Genomic DNA, 18,450 nt, shown 5'->3' with positions numbered 1-18,450 from the left:
TATTCAGCACCATGCACTGTTCATACAGTCCAGTGCAGGACTAAGTTAGCATGTATCTTGTGGGGACTACATATCATTTTACAAAAACATATCTATTGAGATTTACATTCACCTTCTTTATATAGTTGTCAACAGTAGATTTGTGAAAAAGAATCCTGCTGGAGGGCCCATGGACCACTATATTTGCCTAAACCACTCCTCGATAAGATTACCTATTCAGGACAAAATAAGCTGTAAATCATCACAGTAAATGAACACACTAAATGATAAATAATGATAACAACACATGATCTTTTATTTCAAACTTTGAGAAACTGTCATTTCTATTCTATCTACAGTTCAATTATGGTACACATTGTGAACTGCTCATATATGACACTACTGTACTGACATGTTGACCTTATAAGTGCACTGTCTGTAAATAATTAATATCAGTGTGTTCCTGGTGTTTCAGACCCAGACAGGTCATTGTTGACTGGTCATCTGAGCCATCATACTTCATCAGCAAGTTCATTGAGCATATATTTTGAATATCATCACCAAATTGTCTGTATTTGTGCTGGTGTATTACTCTTAGCTTTGAACTCTGCAATAAAAGCATTATTATGACACAAACATAATAATGACCTATGACCATACTGATGAACACTGGAACACACTGGTTATATATCAACCACCCTTCAGGAAGTAGGAAAGAAGTCTGCATTGGAAGTGGAGAACAGGAGCAGTATTAACAGGACTAGCTACCCACATCTTGTTTGACATCTTGCCCTGAAAACTAAGGCCTATGTGGTCCACCATACAGACCTCTTTACTTCACCTGTCTGGGAGGCTCTAAGAGGATCAGGTGATACAAATTCTTTGTGCCCAGGCAGGAGGTTTCATGTCATAGGCAACAGTCAGTTCACTGGCATTAGGTCCATCTGAAGGCTCCAGCTCAAATGCATCAGAATATGGTTTCTCCAGAACTTTGAGGACCCTGTTGACCTGCAGGACAAGATAAGATGACTACTATTAATCATTGAGGCAAAGAAAATGATTTAAACTCTCTAAAGCAAATCTAATAAAAATACATAAGACAACATAGCTCTTCACAGAGTCCATTTTCATCTATGAAAGCAAGTTTGTCTCATCTAATGGCCGACTCAGATTAATACTTATATCCACAACTTTGTCCTCTCTCTGATAGCAAACAAGAATACAACAAAATGATAAGTCATATGATAATAACAATAACAATAAAGAATAAAAAACCCTGGGACACACTAGTGAACTTCTTTTAGACCAGCTTTAATGGATGTGGATGTCCCAATGGAGACTGTGACAAAGAAAGAACAAATGTTTATATCCTGACCTCAGAGAAGTCTCCCTTTTCTGCAGCCTGAATTGCATTCTGGGCGATGTAGTTGCGTAGGACAATGCGAGGGTTGGTGCTGTTCATGAGGCTCAGCCTCTCCTTTTTGATGAGAGACAAGTCCACTGTGCCATCATACTCCCTGGCTAAACGCCTCCTGGTATTTCAGTGCATAGAAATAGTTTGAAAGACTTGAAAATGTGTTGATTTGTCCCATTCAGAAATCTAATACATGTCCATTTATAAAAATGTCATGTATGTATGTATGTAGCCTGGTTTAAATGTTTAAATGCCATATATGTCCATATTCAGAATTCGTACAATTTCATATGTGGCTATATGGTATACCATTATATTTATAAAATGTATTATATGTATATGAAGTCAAATGTGTCAGTTTTATCTATATAATTTTATTTATCTATAATAAAATGGTACAGAATATCATTATTATTTGGCATCATTGTGGGTCAGTAAAACCAAAACAACTAGCTGAAAGACACTAAACTGCTCTGTAGATCTTAGGGGAACTACAGAGTCTTACTTTTTCTCACCTGTATCGGCTAACCCAGCGTATCCAGTCATCACGCTGCTTTCTCTTCAGTTCATCCTGATCTGTCTCGAGCAGCTCCTTTAGCCGTCCCATCCGTTCCAGTTGCTGGGAAACACCTGGTGTGTCTGCCACCATCCCAAACATAACTGGGTTGGTCTGTGCCATGGACAGAATCATCGCCAATTCACTAGAAATGAAGAAAATGCTATAAGTGAAGGGGTAAAAGGTAAATGCTTGATGTTGACCACAAATCTATCTATATTCCTACATGATGTTCCATGATGTATGCCTGCTGTCTCCACAGGAATCCTACTAAATGCTATAAAACACACATTTAACTTACATATTGTCTCGGAAAGCTTTATCCCCAAAATGCTAGCATATAAAAGGAAAAACAAATTAGATGACAGGAGAGATTTAGTCATTTAAAACCAGTACTCTGCTCAGTTAGGAAGAAAGGCACATTTATGGGAGTATATGGTGGGGCAGCCTGAGAGTTTATGTTCTCATTGTAGCCGCTCTATGAAGAAGCACATGTATCCATCCACCATACACTCCCTCACCGGTCCTTCATAGTTGGCTTATTAGCCACCTTTAGCTCCTCAATAGAGGCACACTGCTCAAGGATGAGGTCCACTACTTGTCCCACTGTGGCCCTCTCACTGTGGCCCTCCTCAGGCCAGGGGACACGGCTCAGCAGACGGAAGGTGTTGGTGAAATCTGCACCTGGAAAGACATTATGTTACAGTACTGTGACAATGTTGCAAAAGCATTAACTAGAAAAAGTAAATATACTGAAGGCTCAGTCACATGTTCATGTATTCCTATGAAATGCTAAATGTACCAATATTTAAAGTTTTTCGACATGTCCAACTTCCTTCCATAAGTCTTTGTACCAGTGTCGTGCATGAGACGCAGCAGGTCTGATATGAGCTCTCTGTCCTCTGCCTCCTCTTTCCTCACAAGGCCCAGCTTTTTCCTCATGATACACAGGTAGAAGGCTTCGTATGTGGGTGTGAATTCATCCAGGACAGCCCCTGCCTGAGCCACATCCAGCTCAGAGCCCAACGCCTCCGCCAGGCGAGCCAGGTTCCAGCGGCACACAGACGGCTGGGCTTGGTATGAGTAGCGCCCTTTTTTGTCCGAAGTGTTGCACACGAAATCTGGATCAAATCTGTTTTGTTTAACCTCAATTAGTGGAACAGAAGTAGCAGTTTTGTAAGTAATCTAACTGGCAAGAAACTCAGGTCAAATGCTTTCTGCAGCCTACCTGTCCATGAAACCAAAGGGGCCATAATCCAGAGTAAGACCCAAGATGCTCATGTTGTCTGTGTTAAGGACGCCATGGCAAAAACCAACACACTGCCACTGGGCCACTAGTTTAGCAGTTCGCATCATCACCTGGGGATGAACAAGTCAAATATTTATGATCAAAATGTAAAAACGTCAGCATGCAATGAACCAGTCTGAAGGTAGATTAAACCATTTGTCATTATTAGCACAGAGCCAATGACTTTATGACACTCACCTCTCTGAAAAAAGCCATATTCCTGTTTTTCCGGTTGCTGTGAGTCTGCTGGATGCAAGGATAAAAAGTCTCAATGACATAATCCAGCAGCTGAGCGCGGATGTCATGCCGCCCTGCACTAGGACCCTGCAGGCCTGAGAAATCATCGCGGCCCAAAAAGATCTCAAAAGATCCAAATCTAAAACAAAAGGTAGAAGAGACATTATAAAATGTCCATATTTATCCAGAGCGGCACTATGACTATGTTCTTTTGTGTGCTGATAAAAGTCTGAAAACACTTTAAAGGTTATATGAAATTTAAAACATTAACATAACCGGTCTGGCAGTGCGTGCATGTGAGTCCCTCCATTTCCAGCTCAGTAGAGCGACTGTTTTATCACCTTTCTCGGTGAATGAAGGATTTATTTTGACCAAAGCAGAGATGGTGATTGTTGGAATAGTGGACAAAGATGGTTTTGGTGAGTTTTATTTTGTTTCTGTCCACTTTGAATGACAGTGTTACAATGATATGCCAGTTAAAATGAATGTTTTTGTCTATGAAGTCTGAATGTGAACTTATTACAGCTGTTTCTTTCTTTCTTTAAGTATATTTTTTGGGGCTTTTATTGCCTTTATTATAGTGACAGCTGAAGACAGACAGGAAAGGGGGTCAGAGAGGGGGGATGACATGCAGCAAAGGGCCGCAGGTCGGATTCGAACCCTGGGCCGCTGCAGAAAGGACTGAGGCCCAGTACATGGGTTGCCAGCTCTACCCACTGAGCTAACCAGGCGCCCTACTACAGCTGTTTCTGGTTAAACAAAAGGTCTATCTCTGTAGGAATCCTTTCCATAATGTTGTCTCTCACTTAATCTGAGCCAGTCAGTGGCAAAACATTTGTACCCTAGGATTAACTAACATTACATGGAAGGCACATAATTCGGCAAAATAAAGATTTATTTTGACCAAACCAGCACACCACAAGTGGGTTTTGGTGAGTTTTATTTAGTTTCAGTCCAGTTTTAAGTGTGTTTTATAGTTATCTGCTAGTTAAAATTGCTGGTTTTGTCAATGGAGTCTGGTTGGCTGTAATGCCCATTGTTAACCTTTAAATTATTCTTACCTGATGAAGGAAGGGGCTAGCCGCAGGACGACGGAGCAGCGCTCGGGAACGCGTCTGCCACTGTTGAGTGGATCTCTGCTGACATAGAGGTCAGAGGTCACAAGGGAGGCGGCACGGGTGCTGGGTATCCCCAGGGCGGCCATGGCCTCGCTGCACAGGAACTCTCTGATGCTGGAGCGAAGCACTTTCCTGCCATCACCATCTCTGAGGAAATTGATCCAACGCAATATTCATATGATGCTGTTTGTTCGTATTTGGACCTTCAATTAATGACAGTTGACATGTGACTTCACAACAAAATCACTCAAAGTCCACTTACTGCCCTTTTCCATTGCTTTCAACCACATTTCACAGTATACCTCAGTGGGTGGAGTTTGCTCACTGAGCAATGCACGGGGAAAGAAAAGTTGAACTCGGTTTTTCTAGAGCTTTAAGTGACAAGTGAACAAATTACATCCACTATGACCATGAGAAGTGATGAAAGCTCAGGAAATGCCTGTAAGTGGAGCTTTGTTTAATGTAAAGCTGCTGTTTCAAATGTCAAGAATAGCCTTTTAGACACAATGCCAGCAATGTACCAGGTTACACTTTCCCTCTAATTTTTATGGCCTGCACATGTAAAACAGGACCAAGTGTTCAGCCATGCAATATGTCAGACAGCTGTGCCAGTTCACTGCCACACATAGTCCACCTATTGCAGGCAGCTGTAGAGTTCAAATTAGAGATTGTGATTGTGACATGGAGTGAGACGGGTGAGATATGCTGTATGATTAAATGTAGAAACTGTCTCAAATATCTACTTTACTTTTTGTGTTCAACAGACCAACACAGCTGGTTAAACTCTCTCCCTTCCTCTTCACCCTGTACACATCTGACTTCCAGTATAACTCCGGGCTCTGCCACATGCAGAAATACTCGGACGATACTGCGATAGTTGGCTGTATCAAGGATGGAAGGAAGGGGGAGTACAGGAGCCTGGTCGAGGACTTTGTGAGGTGGTGTGGGTCCAACCATCTGCAGCTGAGCACCTCCAAGACCAAGGAGATGGTGTTGGACTTCAGAAGGAAGAAACCACATCTCCAACCCGTGTCCATCATGGGGGTTGATGTGGAGGTGGTCAGGACCTATAAATATCTGGGGCTGCAGCTGGATGACAAGCTGGACTGGACAGCAAATATGGACACTTTACACAGATAAGGGCAGAGCCGTGTGTAGTTCCTGAGAAGGCTGGGGTCCTTCAACATCTGTAAAAAACTGCTGCAGATGTTTTACCAGTCCGTGGTGGCCACCGTGCTCTTTTATGCTGTGGTTTGCTGGGGAGGAAGCAGCAAGAGGAGAGACGCCGGTCGACTGGACAGACTGGTGAGGAGAGCCGGCTCAGTGGTGGGCACAGAGCTGGACTCTCTGGTGACAGTGGCAGAGAGAAGGACCCTGGACAAACTGCTGTCCATACACCTTCACCAGGCAGAGGAGTGTGTTCAGTGGCAGACTGCTGTCCCAGTCCAGCTCCACCAACAGACTCAAAAACTCTTTCGTCCCCCTGGCCATCAGACTGTACAACAGCTCTCAGTAAAGGCAGGGAGGACAATAGATAATAGACAATAGACAATCTCTACCTTCATTTGCACTCCATCTAAACTAATGTGCTGGTTCTACTGAGCACACACAACTGTTAAGCAATGGGGGGGATACATTTGATGTGTGCCAAGCAGTTAAGCTCTTAAGCAGCTCTCCTTGGGTTAATGCATTCACATGCCTCTGGCGAGCTTATGAAAGACTGTGTCACCTGCTGACAATATCTTATTCTCATATTGAGAAAACTTCCTCCAACATCATTTTGTCCCACACCTATAACCTATATATAACCTGACCCTGAGGTGGATGATATGATGGTTAAACTTCTCCAAACGTGTTGTAAGATGGCAAGAATTACCTGGAGTAAGGTGTGACTCCTGCTCCTTTCACCTGAACCTCCCATCGCCCGTGGGTGCCCGACTCCACCTCCCCCAGGTACATCACCGCTCCATCTCCCAGCTGTCCCGCAAACAGGCCGAACTGGTGCCCGCAGTAACAGTGCGCAGCCGGCTCGGAGCCCGGCAGCAGCCTGGAGCCGCTCAAATACTCCGGGCCCAGGGGATTACTCAGCACGTCCTGCACCGTCAGGTCCAGCAGAGCCAGCGCTGACTGGGACTGGGCCACGAAGGTCGGACGTACCAGCGGCTGAAGAGCCCGAATTCGGGAGAAACATGCCGCTGGTACCGTCCGACACCCGGGCTCCTTTGAGTCATCCACCGGCAGCTTATTCAGCGCGGTGTTGTTGAAAGGTAAGCGCTCCAGAGCCGTGGACCCGCACTGAGAGGACTCCATGAGGACTGAAGTTTAACACGACCCGGTCTTAACCAGGGCTGCTGTGTGGTGGCGTTAGAGGTATTGTACGGCACCCCGTGTGTGGTACTTTGTATTGCGTAAGGCAGAGTTCAGAGGCACAAAACAGGTCAAATTTAAGCCTAAACAAGTGAAAAAGCATTAAGCAGAATTCAAATAGAAGAATACATTGTCCATGAATCAAAATCATATGCCATCAGAAAAAACACCAAAAGGCTTTAAAACAGAAAAAAGACTGAAAAACAGTCCCAAATAGCTTGCAGGAAAAAGAAACACCAAACATATATTAATATTTCTAGGTAGGGAAACATTAGAAAGAGCATAGTTGAACATGTTTTGGCAGTAATGACAAAGGATCTCCAGCAGGTGGCAGTAACACACAACAAGAAAACATGTCACCTGCCGTAAAATCTAGGTAGAGAAGAAGAAATATCTGACAACAAATCAGTTGCACCATGTAATATAACTCCTTTTGACTGTTTGTAGGTCTAACTGAAGTGGTTATCTTATTTAGATTATACGTTTTGTACTTACGGTTGCATAGCCACCTTAGCGCCATCTTTGTCATCCTGTAACTATTAGTTAATGCTAGTCAACTGTGGCTTAATGCTAACGTTAGCTATCAGGCTAACGTCGGCTAGGATAACCGCAGCTAATCAAAAAACACCGGCGTGAGAAGATGGCCTCGGGTGTCTTCACGGCCTTGTCCAAAGGTTTGTTTGCTTTGAAAAGAAAAACCATTGAAAGTGAATTTGTGGGGAAACTTTGTGTTGGCAGTAACGTTAGTTCTGCTAGCGTCTACTTTTATCAGTGCTTCTACTTCTAAGTTAGCTTAAAGCTAATTTATTGGCCTTAGCTTCGCATAGTAACGTTATTTTGTCGTGTTTTTGTTATGCATAGCAAATTATTCGGAGTGTTGTATGTGCAGACTGTACAAGCACGACTAAAGTATAGCTAACTAGGTTTTCAGCAACATTGTTGTTGTTGAACATGCACTCAGTGGTTCTAGTAAGGTTGCATTCAAAACACATCACTGTTTCCTATAGCTGATAAACAAAATCCCTCTGTAAACAAGAGCCTCTCAGTGAACGTGTATTAGATAGGAGCAGTATAGTGCTGTTAACCTTTAATGTCCTCACATTGGTGGGGTTTTATGTTGTGAATCATTAAGTTAAATGAAAACCAGTTACTTCACTACACCAGTCCCAGAATGACTTCAGGAATAATGGGAGAGAGTACAGCCCCAGGTTGACTCCCCATCATCGTTCAGTCCAATGCTGATCATTAACCTGGCGTGTGACTTTTCTCTGTGTGGACAGATAACACACCAGACTAGTTGATTTAGGATCGATGTGGCAGAGAGGTCATTCCCTTTCAGCCTGAGTGCTATTCTATTTTGCAGGTGATCCCTTACCTCTGGCGTCGCTGCGCCTCCTTGTCCCTCCTCTCCAGCTTATGACAACCTCCATGTGGCAGGTTCTGAAGACACAAGATATCATGAACTACTGGAAGGTGGCAGAGTTCGTCTCTTTGGTGATGGACATGGTCCCAGAGCTGCTAATGTATAAGCACAGGATGCAACTTAACCTGGGATTAAGAGCCAGGGTGGGTACCAGTGGAGGACACAAGGCATTCATGGCTAAGCTACGATGCAGGCAAAGATAGACAGCTAAATGTGTGAACTATATTGTGAACACATTAGTATTTTGGTGCGATGTTTATGTTTTTCTCCTCATCAGTATATTCTAGAGTTGTGTCGAAGTGAACAGCGCGTGGAACCTGATTTCATCCTGTCTCATCTGGAGAAGATGAAACCCACCCTGGTGGATGTAAGTGTGTGCAGTAGATTAGTTGATTTCATTTCACACACCAATTCTAAAATTCTGACTCTTAGATCAATATGTGTAAACATGCTCCCATTGGCTGGGCAATGTGCTTATGAAAGCAGTTATCCAGTATTGTATTTGTAATATGGGTACACTGTATGTTCATATTACAGATAAAAGAATCAGAAGAGGAAGTAGCAGTTAACTTTCTTGAGCTGATCCAGACTCTGCTCAAAGATCCCGAAGAGAGACGAGAGTTTTTCTTGGTGAGGCAGTAGTTTATTTGTTTATTTGTTATCATTTGTATGAAGCTCAGTTCTGTCAATTTGCAATCAAAATGTATTCAGTTGGTTGTGGAATCAGGCAGGTGGTACAAATTGCTTGGAAACATGTTTGAAATACTAAAAAATAAACTAAAAAGGCAAAGACAAAATGATGTTGTCATTTTCAGTAGTAGCAAAAGTAGCAGTAATACCTGACCTGACCAGATCTTTGTTTTTCAAAGGAGGTCTTCCCTGCTGAGTATGGACCTCAGTATGACAGTGATTTGCAGACGCTGTTTTCTGAGTTCCTCTTTAGGCTGGCTCAGCTGTTGCCAGTTCCCGACCTTGAGCAGGTGAGACGTCTCATTTTGTTATCGTTTGGATAAAAACATAACAGTATCTCACCATCAACGAAAAACTTAAACTACCATACTGCTTCTGTGCTACTATACTGATTGTACTGAATTCCAGTAATTATTTTGCATTATAGTTGGACCACAGCAACAGTATGAAAAGTGGCTGATGGTATGACACTCTTGTTCCGGGGGTTATGGTTTGTGTCAGATAAACATTAAATGAAATGGTATGTCAGAAGTCACTGGTAGTTTCCAGTGAAATAGGAGTAATGAACCATTTATAAGTTGCACACAGTATTAGCATATCATTATAAACTGTAGTATATGCCAAAGAAATATGTGACAGTGGAAAATCATTTGTGTGTGTCTGTGTTACTCCAGCAACAGGCTTACTATGGCATTGCTAATGGCCACAATAGGACGCATAAAGCACATAAATGAGCTCTAGCCAAGTAAAGCGAGCACTTTTGAAAGCTTTCACATTCCTTTTTCACATTCCTCTGCACATTTTATACATGACATGACTCATCATTTCAGTCCTTTTTTTAAACGGCCTGCCTCTCATTCCCAGTCTTCTCCCACTAAAATAACAAAGCTTTAAACAACGGAGCCTGCTGAGGCTAATAAATGCAAAATGCACAGTTTGTACGCCAAAAGTTTGTCTTCATGGATTATATTGATACCGAATTGACAAAAAGACTGTCGACATATCACACCCCTTATCTCGTGTTCTTAACGTTATGTGTTTTACGGACACTTTAAGAATTGTTAAAATATCGTGTTTGTTAAAGGGAGTTTGGCATAATGTTTTTCTGACTTCACTAATACCAAAGCTGAACTATTTACGTTATATACAAATGCCCTCTGTATTTGAATAACGCAAGCCAGACGCATTAAGTATTTTGTTTTAGATACAATCTCAAGCTGGCTGCGGGTGAGGGTGAGAGGGGCACAGGGGGGAGAGTGCGCTCTACCCATGGTTGAAAGCCTGTGTAGAAAAGCACACACTCTTCACCGCACATCATTTCTCTATAAATCCCGACTTCTGCTGGGAAATATGTATACCCACGTTTTATCGCCATTAAGGCAACTTTTTTGTGCATCCCCATGTTGGGATTGCAGCCGCTGATAGCACCATGAATTGTGTGTGTGACTTGTAGGGCTTCATGATATAGTAAAAACATCATATTGTGATTATTATTAATGATATTGCTTGCAATATCATTTACAGTTAATAGGAATGATCATTTTTGAATACCAAATTACATTTTCACTGAAAAAAAACCAAAATGATTTTTAACATTTGTTGTGGTATGTACCAAACAAACATGCTTTCTTACAACTGGAGAACAAGATTAGTAGGCCAGGGCCTCTTGTCAGAACTACAGTACTTCATCATAATGTTGTTTTGGCACACACTTTTCCTTCTTTAAAAAAAAGCAGTGTGGTGGGCTCGCTGATATTATGCTACTAAAAATATTTGAAAGACCTACGTAGTTATTATATATTATTTATTTTACTAACTATGTTAATCACCTTGCTTTTTCTTCCAGTAACGTCACTCTTTTCCATACAAGCCACTCACACACAGCTACTCTGGTCTATGTCTCTCTCTCATACACTCTGGCTTGCTCTGCCTCTCTCTGTTTTTTGATCTCTCTGTATGTGTCTCTGTTGATTTTTTTCAGCAGTAAATTTTATAAAGTCACCCAAAAAGCACAACTCCCGTTCGGGATTTTTTCATCCACGTTTCCGTTTTAATACCAGCAGGGGAACCGTGTGTGAATATCAGGGCATCATTGGCTAGTAATATGTCTTATCAAATCAAATCTCGGTATCCAATTTGTAAGGCTAAGATCTTTTTATATAGGATTTGGCTTGATGTGTGTTTTCATACATTTCCCACAGACTGTTTCCTGGCTTGGGGCTGAACGCTCTGTGTTGGAGGAGTGTGTGCATTCAGTCTCTGAACCTACAGACCTGAAAATTTTGCTCCAGCACCACCAACACCGTGGGCATTTAGAGCAGCATGGCAAGTGACTTCCCATGTCTACATCTGTTGTGTTTCACTTTCATTATTGATGACAGAACTCCATGACAATAACGTATATTTGTATTTTCATTGTATTGTTTTTTGTGCAGTTCCACCTTCCAGCATGGGCAACAGCATCCTCTCCTCCCTCTCTGCAGTTTCCCCTAGCAGAGTGGCAAAACCTACAGAACAGCCCAACCAATCAGATCCACTGCCAGGCCTCAGTGAGGACACACACACTGTGTCATTCGTGGATGACGTAGCAGTTGAAATAATCACAGTGACCGATTACGCAGAGGTTGAATTAGGCACAAGCACCGACATCGAGGTGGTGATGGGAGAAACCTGCTGTGAAGGACCAGACACCAGCATAGGGGCTGAGGACTCGCTGGTAGTGCTTCCTGATGCGATAACCAGGGAAGAAGAAAAAGCGGCAAGTGGTTCGACAAACATCATCCTTCCAGAAGCTAACCAGGACGACTTTGCAGCCTCCCAACACAAAACCTGCGTTGGACCTCACGACTGCCCGGACTGCGAGAAGAAGTTTAAGTTTGCCTCTTCGCTAATCGCCCACAGGGTCATCCACACTGGTGAACGCCCACACCGCTGCAATGACTGTGGTCGCTGCTTCTCTTTCAGGCAGTCCCTCGACAGACACAGACACACACACAAAACCGGCCGCAAGTACAACTGCATCATCTGCGGGGCGACCTTCCACTCCCTGTCAGCCCGCACAGAGCACAAGCAAACACACATGGAAGATGGCGTTTACACGTGCCATCAGTGCAATAAGAAATTTAACTGGGAGCTGGCACTCGCGAGGCACCTTAAAACTCACACTGAGGATCTCAACGCAAACCAGCCTACAGAGAGCCTTAAGGATGGACAAGAGGTTGATGTGGGTGATGAAAGTGTCAGCGAGGCTCCTGCTGCTCTTGCTGAACCTGACAGCCAGGTGCAGGATGATAATGGTGATGGCGATCCGGAGAATGTGGAAGGTCAGAGCGGTGAGCGCCCCGCCTCTGAGCCTGAAGGCACGGCCTCTAAACTTGACAACAGAGTCATTTCCTTGGTGAAGGTCCGCACAAGTGGGCGCAAACGCAAACCGACCATGAAGATCCAGGTGATAAATTTACAGAGGCGCATGGCCACTAAAAGAAGAAAGGAGATCACCAAGGCGAGCCCTGCAGAGCTGAAGCCTTTGCCTTTCAACTGGTAAAATGGTTTCCTTCATTTCTTTGAATTTATCACTGGTTTACTACATAGAAATAGAATGTAATATATGATGTACAAAGCATGTTTATTTTTATTTTTGCTTTCTCATTAACAGTGCAGAGCACTCTTATGGGTCATCCATTGTCTCATCAAAGGATGGTGAGGAAAGTGAGTGTTCATTTTGTTATCTTTCAAATATTGCATAACCAGAGAGATAAGAAAGCTTAGACACGTCATTTCCATAGAAAATCCAAGCAGTTGAAAGTCTGGTAAGCCTGAAAATTACAGGCCAGAAATGAACCCCATAATAAAAAAGTAATAAAAAAAAGGATTTCAGGATGGGCAACAGCTGATTAAACTATGTTAATATCAGAGAAAAGAAACAAAGTGAGTGATGGCAACAGCTTGTTTACAATAGTTATATATGTCCTGCTGATGTCTGAATATTCTGTCTTGGTGATAGCAGTATCATATTGAGCAAATGTGTCATTCCAGGTTAGCATAGGTTGTTGTTTTTACCCTTTTCTTCAAAGGAAAATGTATTTCCTAATGAATTGTTTGAAAGGAAAATGGTGTTACAGGCAAATTAGAGGGTAACTGGTAAATTCTGACATCTCTTTTAATGGCAAATAAAAACTTTTACTGGCACTTACAAAGATAAAAGTTGTACATCACTTTATCAGTTCTTAGTACAATGTTAATTTCTTGCCCCAGTCTCTATTGACTTTGTTTTTCCATTAAGGTTCTGTAGCAGATGGCTCATCAGCTGCTTTCTCCTGTCCAAAGTGCTCCTTCCACCACTCAGAAGAAGCACAGGTCCAGCAGCACATTGACAAGGTGCACTCTGTTGAGGCTGAGGATGACAAGCTGTCCCTTCAGCCCCTCGCAGATGAGGAGGGACGTTTTAGCTGTGCAGACTGTGAGAAGAGCTTCAAGTTCCAGTCCTTACTAAAAGCCCACCAACGCATCCACACAGGTGAGCAGCCCTTCCTGTGTTCTCAGTGCGGGCGGCGGTTCTCCTTCAAACAGTCACTGGAGCGGCACAAGCAGACGCACAAGTCCGGGCGCAAGTACGAGTGCCTGATCTGCGGGGAGTTCTTCAAGTCCCTGGTGGCTCAGAGGGAGCACAAGAGCACCCACATGGAGAACGGCGAATACCTGTGTTCGGAGTGCGGCCGAGCGTTTGCCTGGAAGTCGGCACTGGTGAGACACCTGAAGACCCACAGCGAAGACACTGACAAGGTGGAGCGTTCCTACAAATGCCCTCGCTGTGACCTGGGCTTCAGCTGTGCCAGCTACCTCAACAGGCACCTGCAGACTCACCAAGAAGAGAGAGTGCACTCCTGCAACTGCGGAAAGAGCTTCGCCTACCGGGCAGCTCTCACCGCACATCAGCGCATCCATCAAAAGGAGCGGCCGCACATATGTCCACAGTGCGGGAAGGGATTCCTCTACAAGGGGGGTTTGCTGAGCCACATGAAGATCCACTCTGAGGAAATGCCCTTCATGTGCGCCTTCTGCGGTAAGAGCTTCAAGAGGGAACGTAACATGAAGAAGCACGAGCGGTGCCACACCAGGGAAAACGTTTTCAGCTGCTCGCAATGCGACAAGAGTTTTGTTTACAAGGCGACTCTGACCAGACACGAGCTGACTCATTCAGGCGAGAGGCCGTACCTCTGCTCCGACTGCGGGAAGGGATTCTTTTCCCACGCCGAGCTTCTGAAGCACGAGCGTTTCCACACGGGCCACAAGCCCTTCCAGTGCCCCCACTGTGGCAAGAAGTTCACTCAGTCTTGCTACCTGACCATCCATCTGCGCTACCACACCGGAGTCCGGCCGTACTCCTGCGACAACTGCGACAAGAGCTTCCTCAGTGCCAACCGCCTGAAACGACACCAGCGAACACATTCGGGGGAAAAACCTTACCTGTGTGGGGAATGTGGGAAGGGATTCAGGCAGTCATATAATCTGAAAATGCATCAACGAACACATATCATAAAGTTAAGACTTGAACCTACTAACTAGATTCATATTTTGGAAATTTAAATGGTCTTAGATTATAGATTACTTTAGACTGGAACAGCTACTGTAGATGGATAATTGTGACTATCTCCTATGCAATTGCAGTGAACTGCATCTAGCATAGACACTTGTTCTAGCAAGAAAAGGTTCATTTTCCATTATACTGAATGCATTTGATTTCCAGGTTGTTTTGATTAAAGCACACTGAGCAGAGAATTGTGTTGAACTTGTGCTGTGACTTCTTTCCTTATCATCTTGGCTCAATATCTTAAAATAATTAACAGAAGAAGCTTTTACATAAATTCAGTCTTTATTGTGGGCAGGTTTTATGACAGAAGTTTTTTACACTGGGTTGGAAAAGAGGCTTAAAACATTTTTGTGCTAGAACAGGTTACATTTTCTTTTGACAGCAGTGGTTTAATTTCAAACAGTAAGACAAAACACATTACTGCAGATTCTGTGACATTGAGGCTTGTGTCTCAGATACACAGTAGTACAGACAGGAGCCACGGGTCATTGTTGAAAATCAGCTTAGACATCTTTGAGTATTTAGTGTTGCGTTTTTACAGCATTTTCAATTACATGAAGAGGAGAAACGGTTATTGTGGATTCAGTTATTTTATGAAAGTTTCATGAAAAAGATAGACAACTAAGCTACTGCTGAACCTACTGAAAAGAGTGAGTTAGGGCAGCACTTCTCCCATGAGTAAGGTCAACAAATGTAAGACTGCCCTGCCCAAGTAGGCAATGCCTGACTCCTTACAGAGCACATACTGGCATACAGGATAGTTTCAGCCAAGTTGGAACGGAAGTACTGAAGTAACAGTGAAGGCTAGGCAAAGCAGTAGCCCTGCTGACCAGACAGTGACCTACACAGCTATGTGCAGAGTTATGGGGCAGTGGTCGCTTCCCATCGCCTTGTTGCGGATCTTGCTGTCGCACAGGCCTGGCAGCAGACTGGACGACAGCACAAAGTAATCAAGCCTCCAGCCCACGTTCTTTCCGCGGGAGTTCATCATGTAGGTCCAGAAGGAGTAGGCGTTGGTCTGCTCGGGGTAGAGTTCGCGGAAGCTGTCGACGAAACCGGCCTCCAGCAGCTTGCTGAAGCCCTCGCGCTCCTCGGGGGTGAAGCCTGCGTTCTTCTTGTTCCCCTTGGGGTTCTTCAGGTCGATCTCCTGGTGTGCAACATTAAGGTCGCCGCACAGCACCAGTGGCTTCTGCATATCCAGCTCGCTCAGATACGCCTGGAAGTCCACGTCCCAGGTTTTGCGGTAATCTAGGCGCACAAGGCCTCTGCCGGAGTTTGGCACATAGGCGGTCACCAGGTAGAAATTGGGGAACTCGGCAGTGATGACGCGACCCTCCTTGTCGTGCTCTTCTTTGCCTGGAAAGAAGAATTAACAATTGAATGCAATTACTTCAGCTGCATTCGGGTCTAAGTTTGACATTTTGGTACATTTGTTTTCTTGACGAGGGTCATCTGTACAGTAAATATGAAGATACAACCAGGAGCCAATTAGCATAAAGAAAGAAACTAGCCTGGCTATCTCCAAAGATTAAAAAAGACTAATGAATGAGGTCTGCTCTCACCAATGCCATAGGTGACTTTGATGGGTTCCGTCTTGCAGAGCATGGCCACGCCACTGTAACCCTCCTTTTCATCTGACACAGCCCAGTACTTGTGAGGGTACTCAGGCATTGAGGTGATGTCAGCGGGGAGGGCTTTCTCTGAACACTTTGTCTCCTGCAGGCACAAAACATCTGGAGCCTCCTCACGCACCCACTGGGAGAACGAACACAAGCGTCATCCATTAAAACCAGTCTCAAAACTTCAACTTGGCAAACAATTTATGTTGCCTTAGTTTCTCTAGTTCACTGCAAACTCACATCCAGGCCCTTCTTTTTCACCCAGGCCCTCAGCCCGTCCACGTTCCAGGAGGTGATCTTCATGTTGGCGTTGCGGCCATCTTTGCTGGTCATTTTGTCAGGAGGATCCTCGTACATTATTGGGGCCTCGGGTTCCTTAGACTTCTTTGCTTTCTTTGCAGAAGCTGTGAGGTGAAAGGAAAGATAGAAGGTAGGCAGGTCACAGGTTTAAGTATCTCTTCAGGAGTTGTCTAATATGTGGAGAACAGTGTGTATTTGAATGTGCACTAATGCATGCTGTAGTACCAGAGCCTGAGTCATTTTCCCCGTCTGCAGCCGCCTCCTCTGTTTTCTTTCCTCTCTTCATACTTGAACCCGCTCGGACTGCAAACACACCTCGCAGACACACAACACGCACACACAACAACACACGCGCCGCTGGAAAAACAGAAGAGTGATTTAAGTGATGTGTTTGTCTGAAACTGAAGTTTCAAACTTTACAGCAATATGCAAGACTGCGGTTCAACTGGAGAATCTGCAGGTTCTTACTGTAGTGCTGAAGCAATGGTCGATTAATCAATGACTCATTCAATAGAAAATGTATCAAAATTGTTCCTTGTCAAGGCAGAAGGATATTTGCCGTTTCCAGCTTGTTGCTTATTCACTTTTATATCAGTTTAAAAAGAATTAATTTGGGGTTTTTCACTGTTGGTTAAAACCATCAGTTTGAAGAGGTCACCTTGAGTTCTGGTAAGTTGTGATTGTCCAACAAAGATGAATCCCTCCCAATAGTCTTTATTTTACATGAACACATACAGTGACACAGAGCACATGCTGGGATCCCATACATGTTATTTAATAACTGATGAAGAGAAGTACCCAGCAGGCTATTCTGGAGTCAAACAAACAAAAACAAAACTTACTGAGTACGACCACAGCCAACATCTACACGGTTATTCAGTCATTTTCTCCAGTTGTATGTCCCATTACTTTCACAAAGAGCAACCTGTGTATCTTAAAGCAGGCAGGTCTTACACTAACCCTTATGGATGCATATCAGCAGCAATGTCGGGCCAGCGGATGTAGGCTGGATGCTTGAGTTTCTCTCGGGATAAATAAAGTATCTATCTAGGCTGAGCAGCTGCCTATCCTCGAGTTACAAAATACCAGTTTCATAACTCTGCGTTTGTTCACAATTGGTTCAGGTTCAGTGAAATGAGTTAATAGAAGGATTAAATAAATCCCCTGACAAAGGGGAAGCACGATGTACGTTCATTTGGATGTTTGTAGTAAAGCCTAGCACACTAAACGTAAAATACGGATGAATATGTGCCCACATTACCAGCAGCCATGAATCAGACAGAAAACCAACACCAGCAGAAGTTATTGAGTCGTTTTTACTCGACAGCTTTAAAGGAAGGCTAACGCTAACGCTAGCTCCTCTTCCCCGTGACAAAGAGAGCAGCGGACGGCCTGCACTGACAATGAATGGAGCACAGCCCGCCAGCCACTGATCGGCTTCCGTTACAGCTCGTTTGATTCATCAATAAATGCAAATACTCATTAACGCTAGCGTTATTTCAACCAGTTACACGTTTCAGGAAAAAGAGCATGCAAATGATCTTACTTGCACTTTGACAACAGGATGCAGAGACCAGACTGTGCTGCTTCACAGTCACTCCCCAAACACACACACACACACACACACTCTCTATCTCTTACACACACACACACACACACAAAGCACAGCAAAGATTTCTGACCACGTGCTTGCGATACTTAGTTACTGTCTAAACACGTGCCTGATTAAAAACAATAAATAAAAAACTCTACCTTTTTTATTTTCTGTTTTTTAATGGATTAAACACACAGTGCTAGCTCCTATACCGCATATATCACTATCCTGACGACCTAGTGCAGTGTAACACTATTTAACCATCGCTTTTTGGT

The 18,450-nt window shown here is 43.8% G+C and overlaps 3 protein-coding genes across 5 annotated transcripts; 1 reads left to right on the top strand and 2 right to left on the bottom strand.

Annotated features, from left to right (window-relative positions):
• Nucleotides 1-271: 271 nt before the first annotated feature.
• selenoo2 (selenoprotein O2) lies at nt 272-7,526 on the bottom strand. Its single transcript, XM_051392342.1, has 10 exons — nt 7,455-7,526; nt 6,469-7,042; nt 4,536-4,739; nt 3,436-3,613; nt 3,178-3,308; nt 2,804-3,081; nt 2,471-2,633; nt 1,909-2,094; nt 1,355-1,511; nt 272-987 (listed from the first exon to the last, which is right to left on the bottom strand). The coding sequence occupies exons 2-10, from the start codon at nt 6,900-6,902 to the stop codon at nt 835-837; spliced, it is 1,884 nt and encodes a 627-aa protein (XP_051248302.1). The 5' UTR covers nt 6,903-7,042; nt 7,455-7,526; the 3' UTR covers nt 272-834.
• On the top strand, nt 7,490-14,850 carry LOC127358849 (zinc finger protein 17). Its single transcript, XM_051392327.1, has 9 exons — nt 7,490-7,633; nt 8,323-8,525; nt 8,660-8,749; nt 8,920-9,012; nt 9,252-9,362; nt 11,274-11,397; nt 11,508-12,612; nt 12,728-12,780; nt 13,355-14,850. Exons 1-9 carry the CDS (start codon nt 7,600-7,602, stop codon nt 14,635-14,637), a joined length of 3,096 nt encoding a protein of 1,031 aa, XP_051248287.1. The 5' UTR covers nt 7,490-7,599; the 3' UTR covers nt 14,638-14,850.
• A 75-nt stretch (nt 14,851-14,925) lies between these two features.
• apex1 (APEX nuclease (multifunctional DNA repair enzyme) 1) lies at nt 14,926-18,271 on the bottom strand. 3 transcript variants are annotated; one of them, XM_051392351.1, is made up of 5 exons: nt 18,128-18,271; nt 16,807-16,938; nt 16,522-16,685; nt 16,225-16,417; nt 14,926-16,018 (listed from the first exon to the last, which is right to left on the bottom strand). In XM_051392351.1, exons 2-5 carry the CDS (start codon nt 16,865-16,867, stop codon nt 15,504-15,506), a joined length of 933 nt encoding a protein of 310 aa, XP_051248311.1. In that variant the 5' UTR covers nt 16,868-16,938; nt 18,128-18,271; the 3' UTR covers nt 14,926-15,503. The 3 variants fall into 3 exon arrangements, with proteins under 3 accessions (XP_051248311.1, XP_051248310.1, XP_051248309.1); XM_051392350.1 differs by lacking the exon at nt 18,128-18,271 and adding an exon at nt 17,843-18,090; XM_051392349.1 differs by lacking the exon at nt 18,128-18,271 and adding an exon at nt 17,424-17,537.
• Between the last annotated feature and the right edge of the window lie 179 nt (nt 18,272-18,450).

Source organism: Dicentrarchus labrax, unplaced genomic scaffold, assembly GCF_905237075.1.
Source record: "Dicentrarchus labrax unplaced genomic scaffold, dlabrax2021, whole genome shotgun sequence".
Lineage (NCBI taxonomy): Eukaryota > Metazoa > Chordata > Actinopteri > Moronidae > Dicentrarchus > Dicentrarchus labrax.
The sequence above is the reverse complement of the archived record's forward strand: the minus strand, read 5'-3'. Positions and strand labels throughout refer to the sequence as shown.

Bases quoted from the DNA above. Each gene is read 5' to 3' on its own strand.
- LOC127358849 (XM_051392327.1), top strand. From the start codon at position 7,600: ATGGCCTCGGGTGTCTTCACGGCCTTGTCCAAAG. The intron at 9,363-11,273 runs GTGAGACGTCTC...CATTTCCCACAG, and splicing joins CAGTTCCCGACCTTGAGCAG to ACTGTTTCCTGGCTTGGGGC. The intron at 12,613-12,727 runs GTAAAATGGTTT...TCTCATTAACAG, and splicing joins AAGCCTTTGCCTTTCAACTG to TGCAGAGCACTCTTATGGGT.
- apex1 (XM_051392349.1), bottom strand. From the start codon at position 17,445: ATGTTGGCTGTGGTCGTACTCA. The intron at 16,686-16,806 runs GTACTACAGCAT...TTCACCTCACAG, and splicing joins GGAAAATGACTCAGGCTCTG to CTTCTGCAAAGAAAGCAAAG. The intron at 16,019-16,224 runs GTGAGAGCAGAC...TCTTCTTTCCAG, and splicing joins CAAAGTCACCTATGGCATTG to GCAAAGAAGAGCACGACAAG.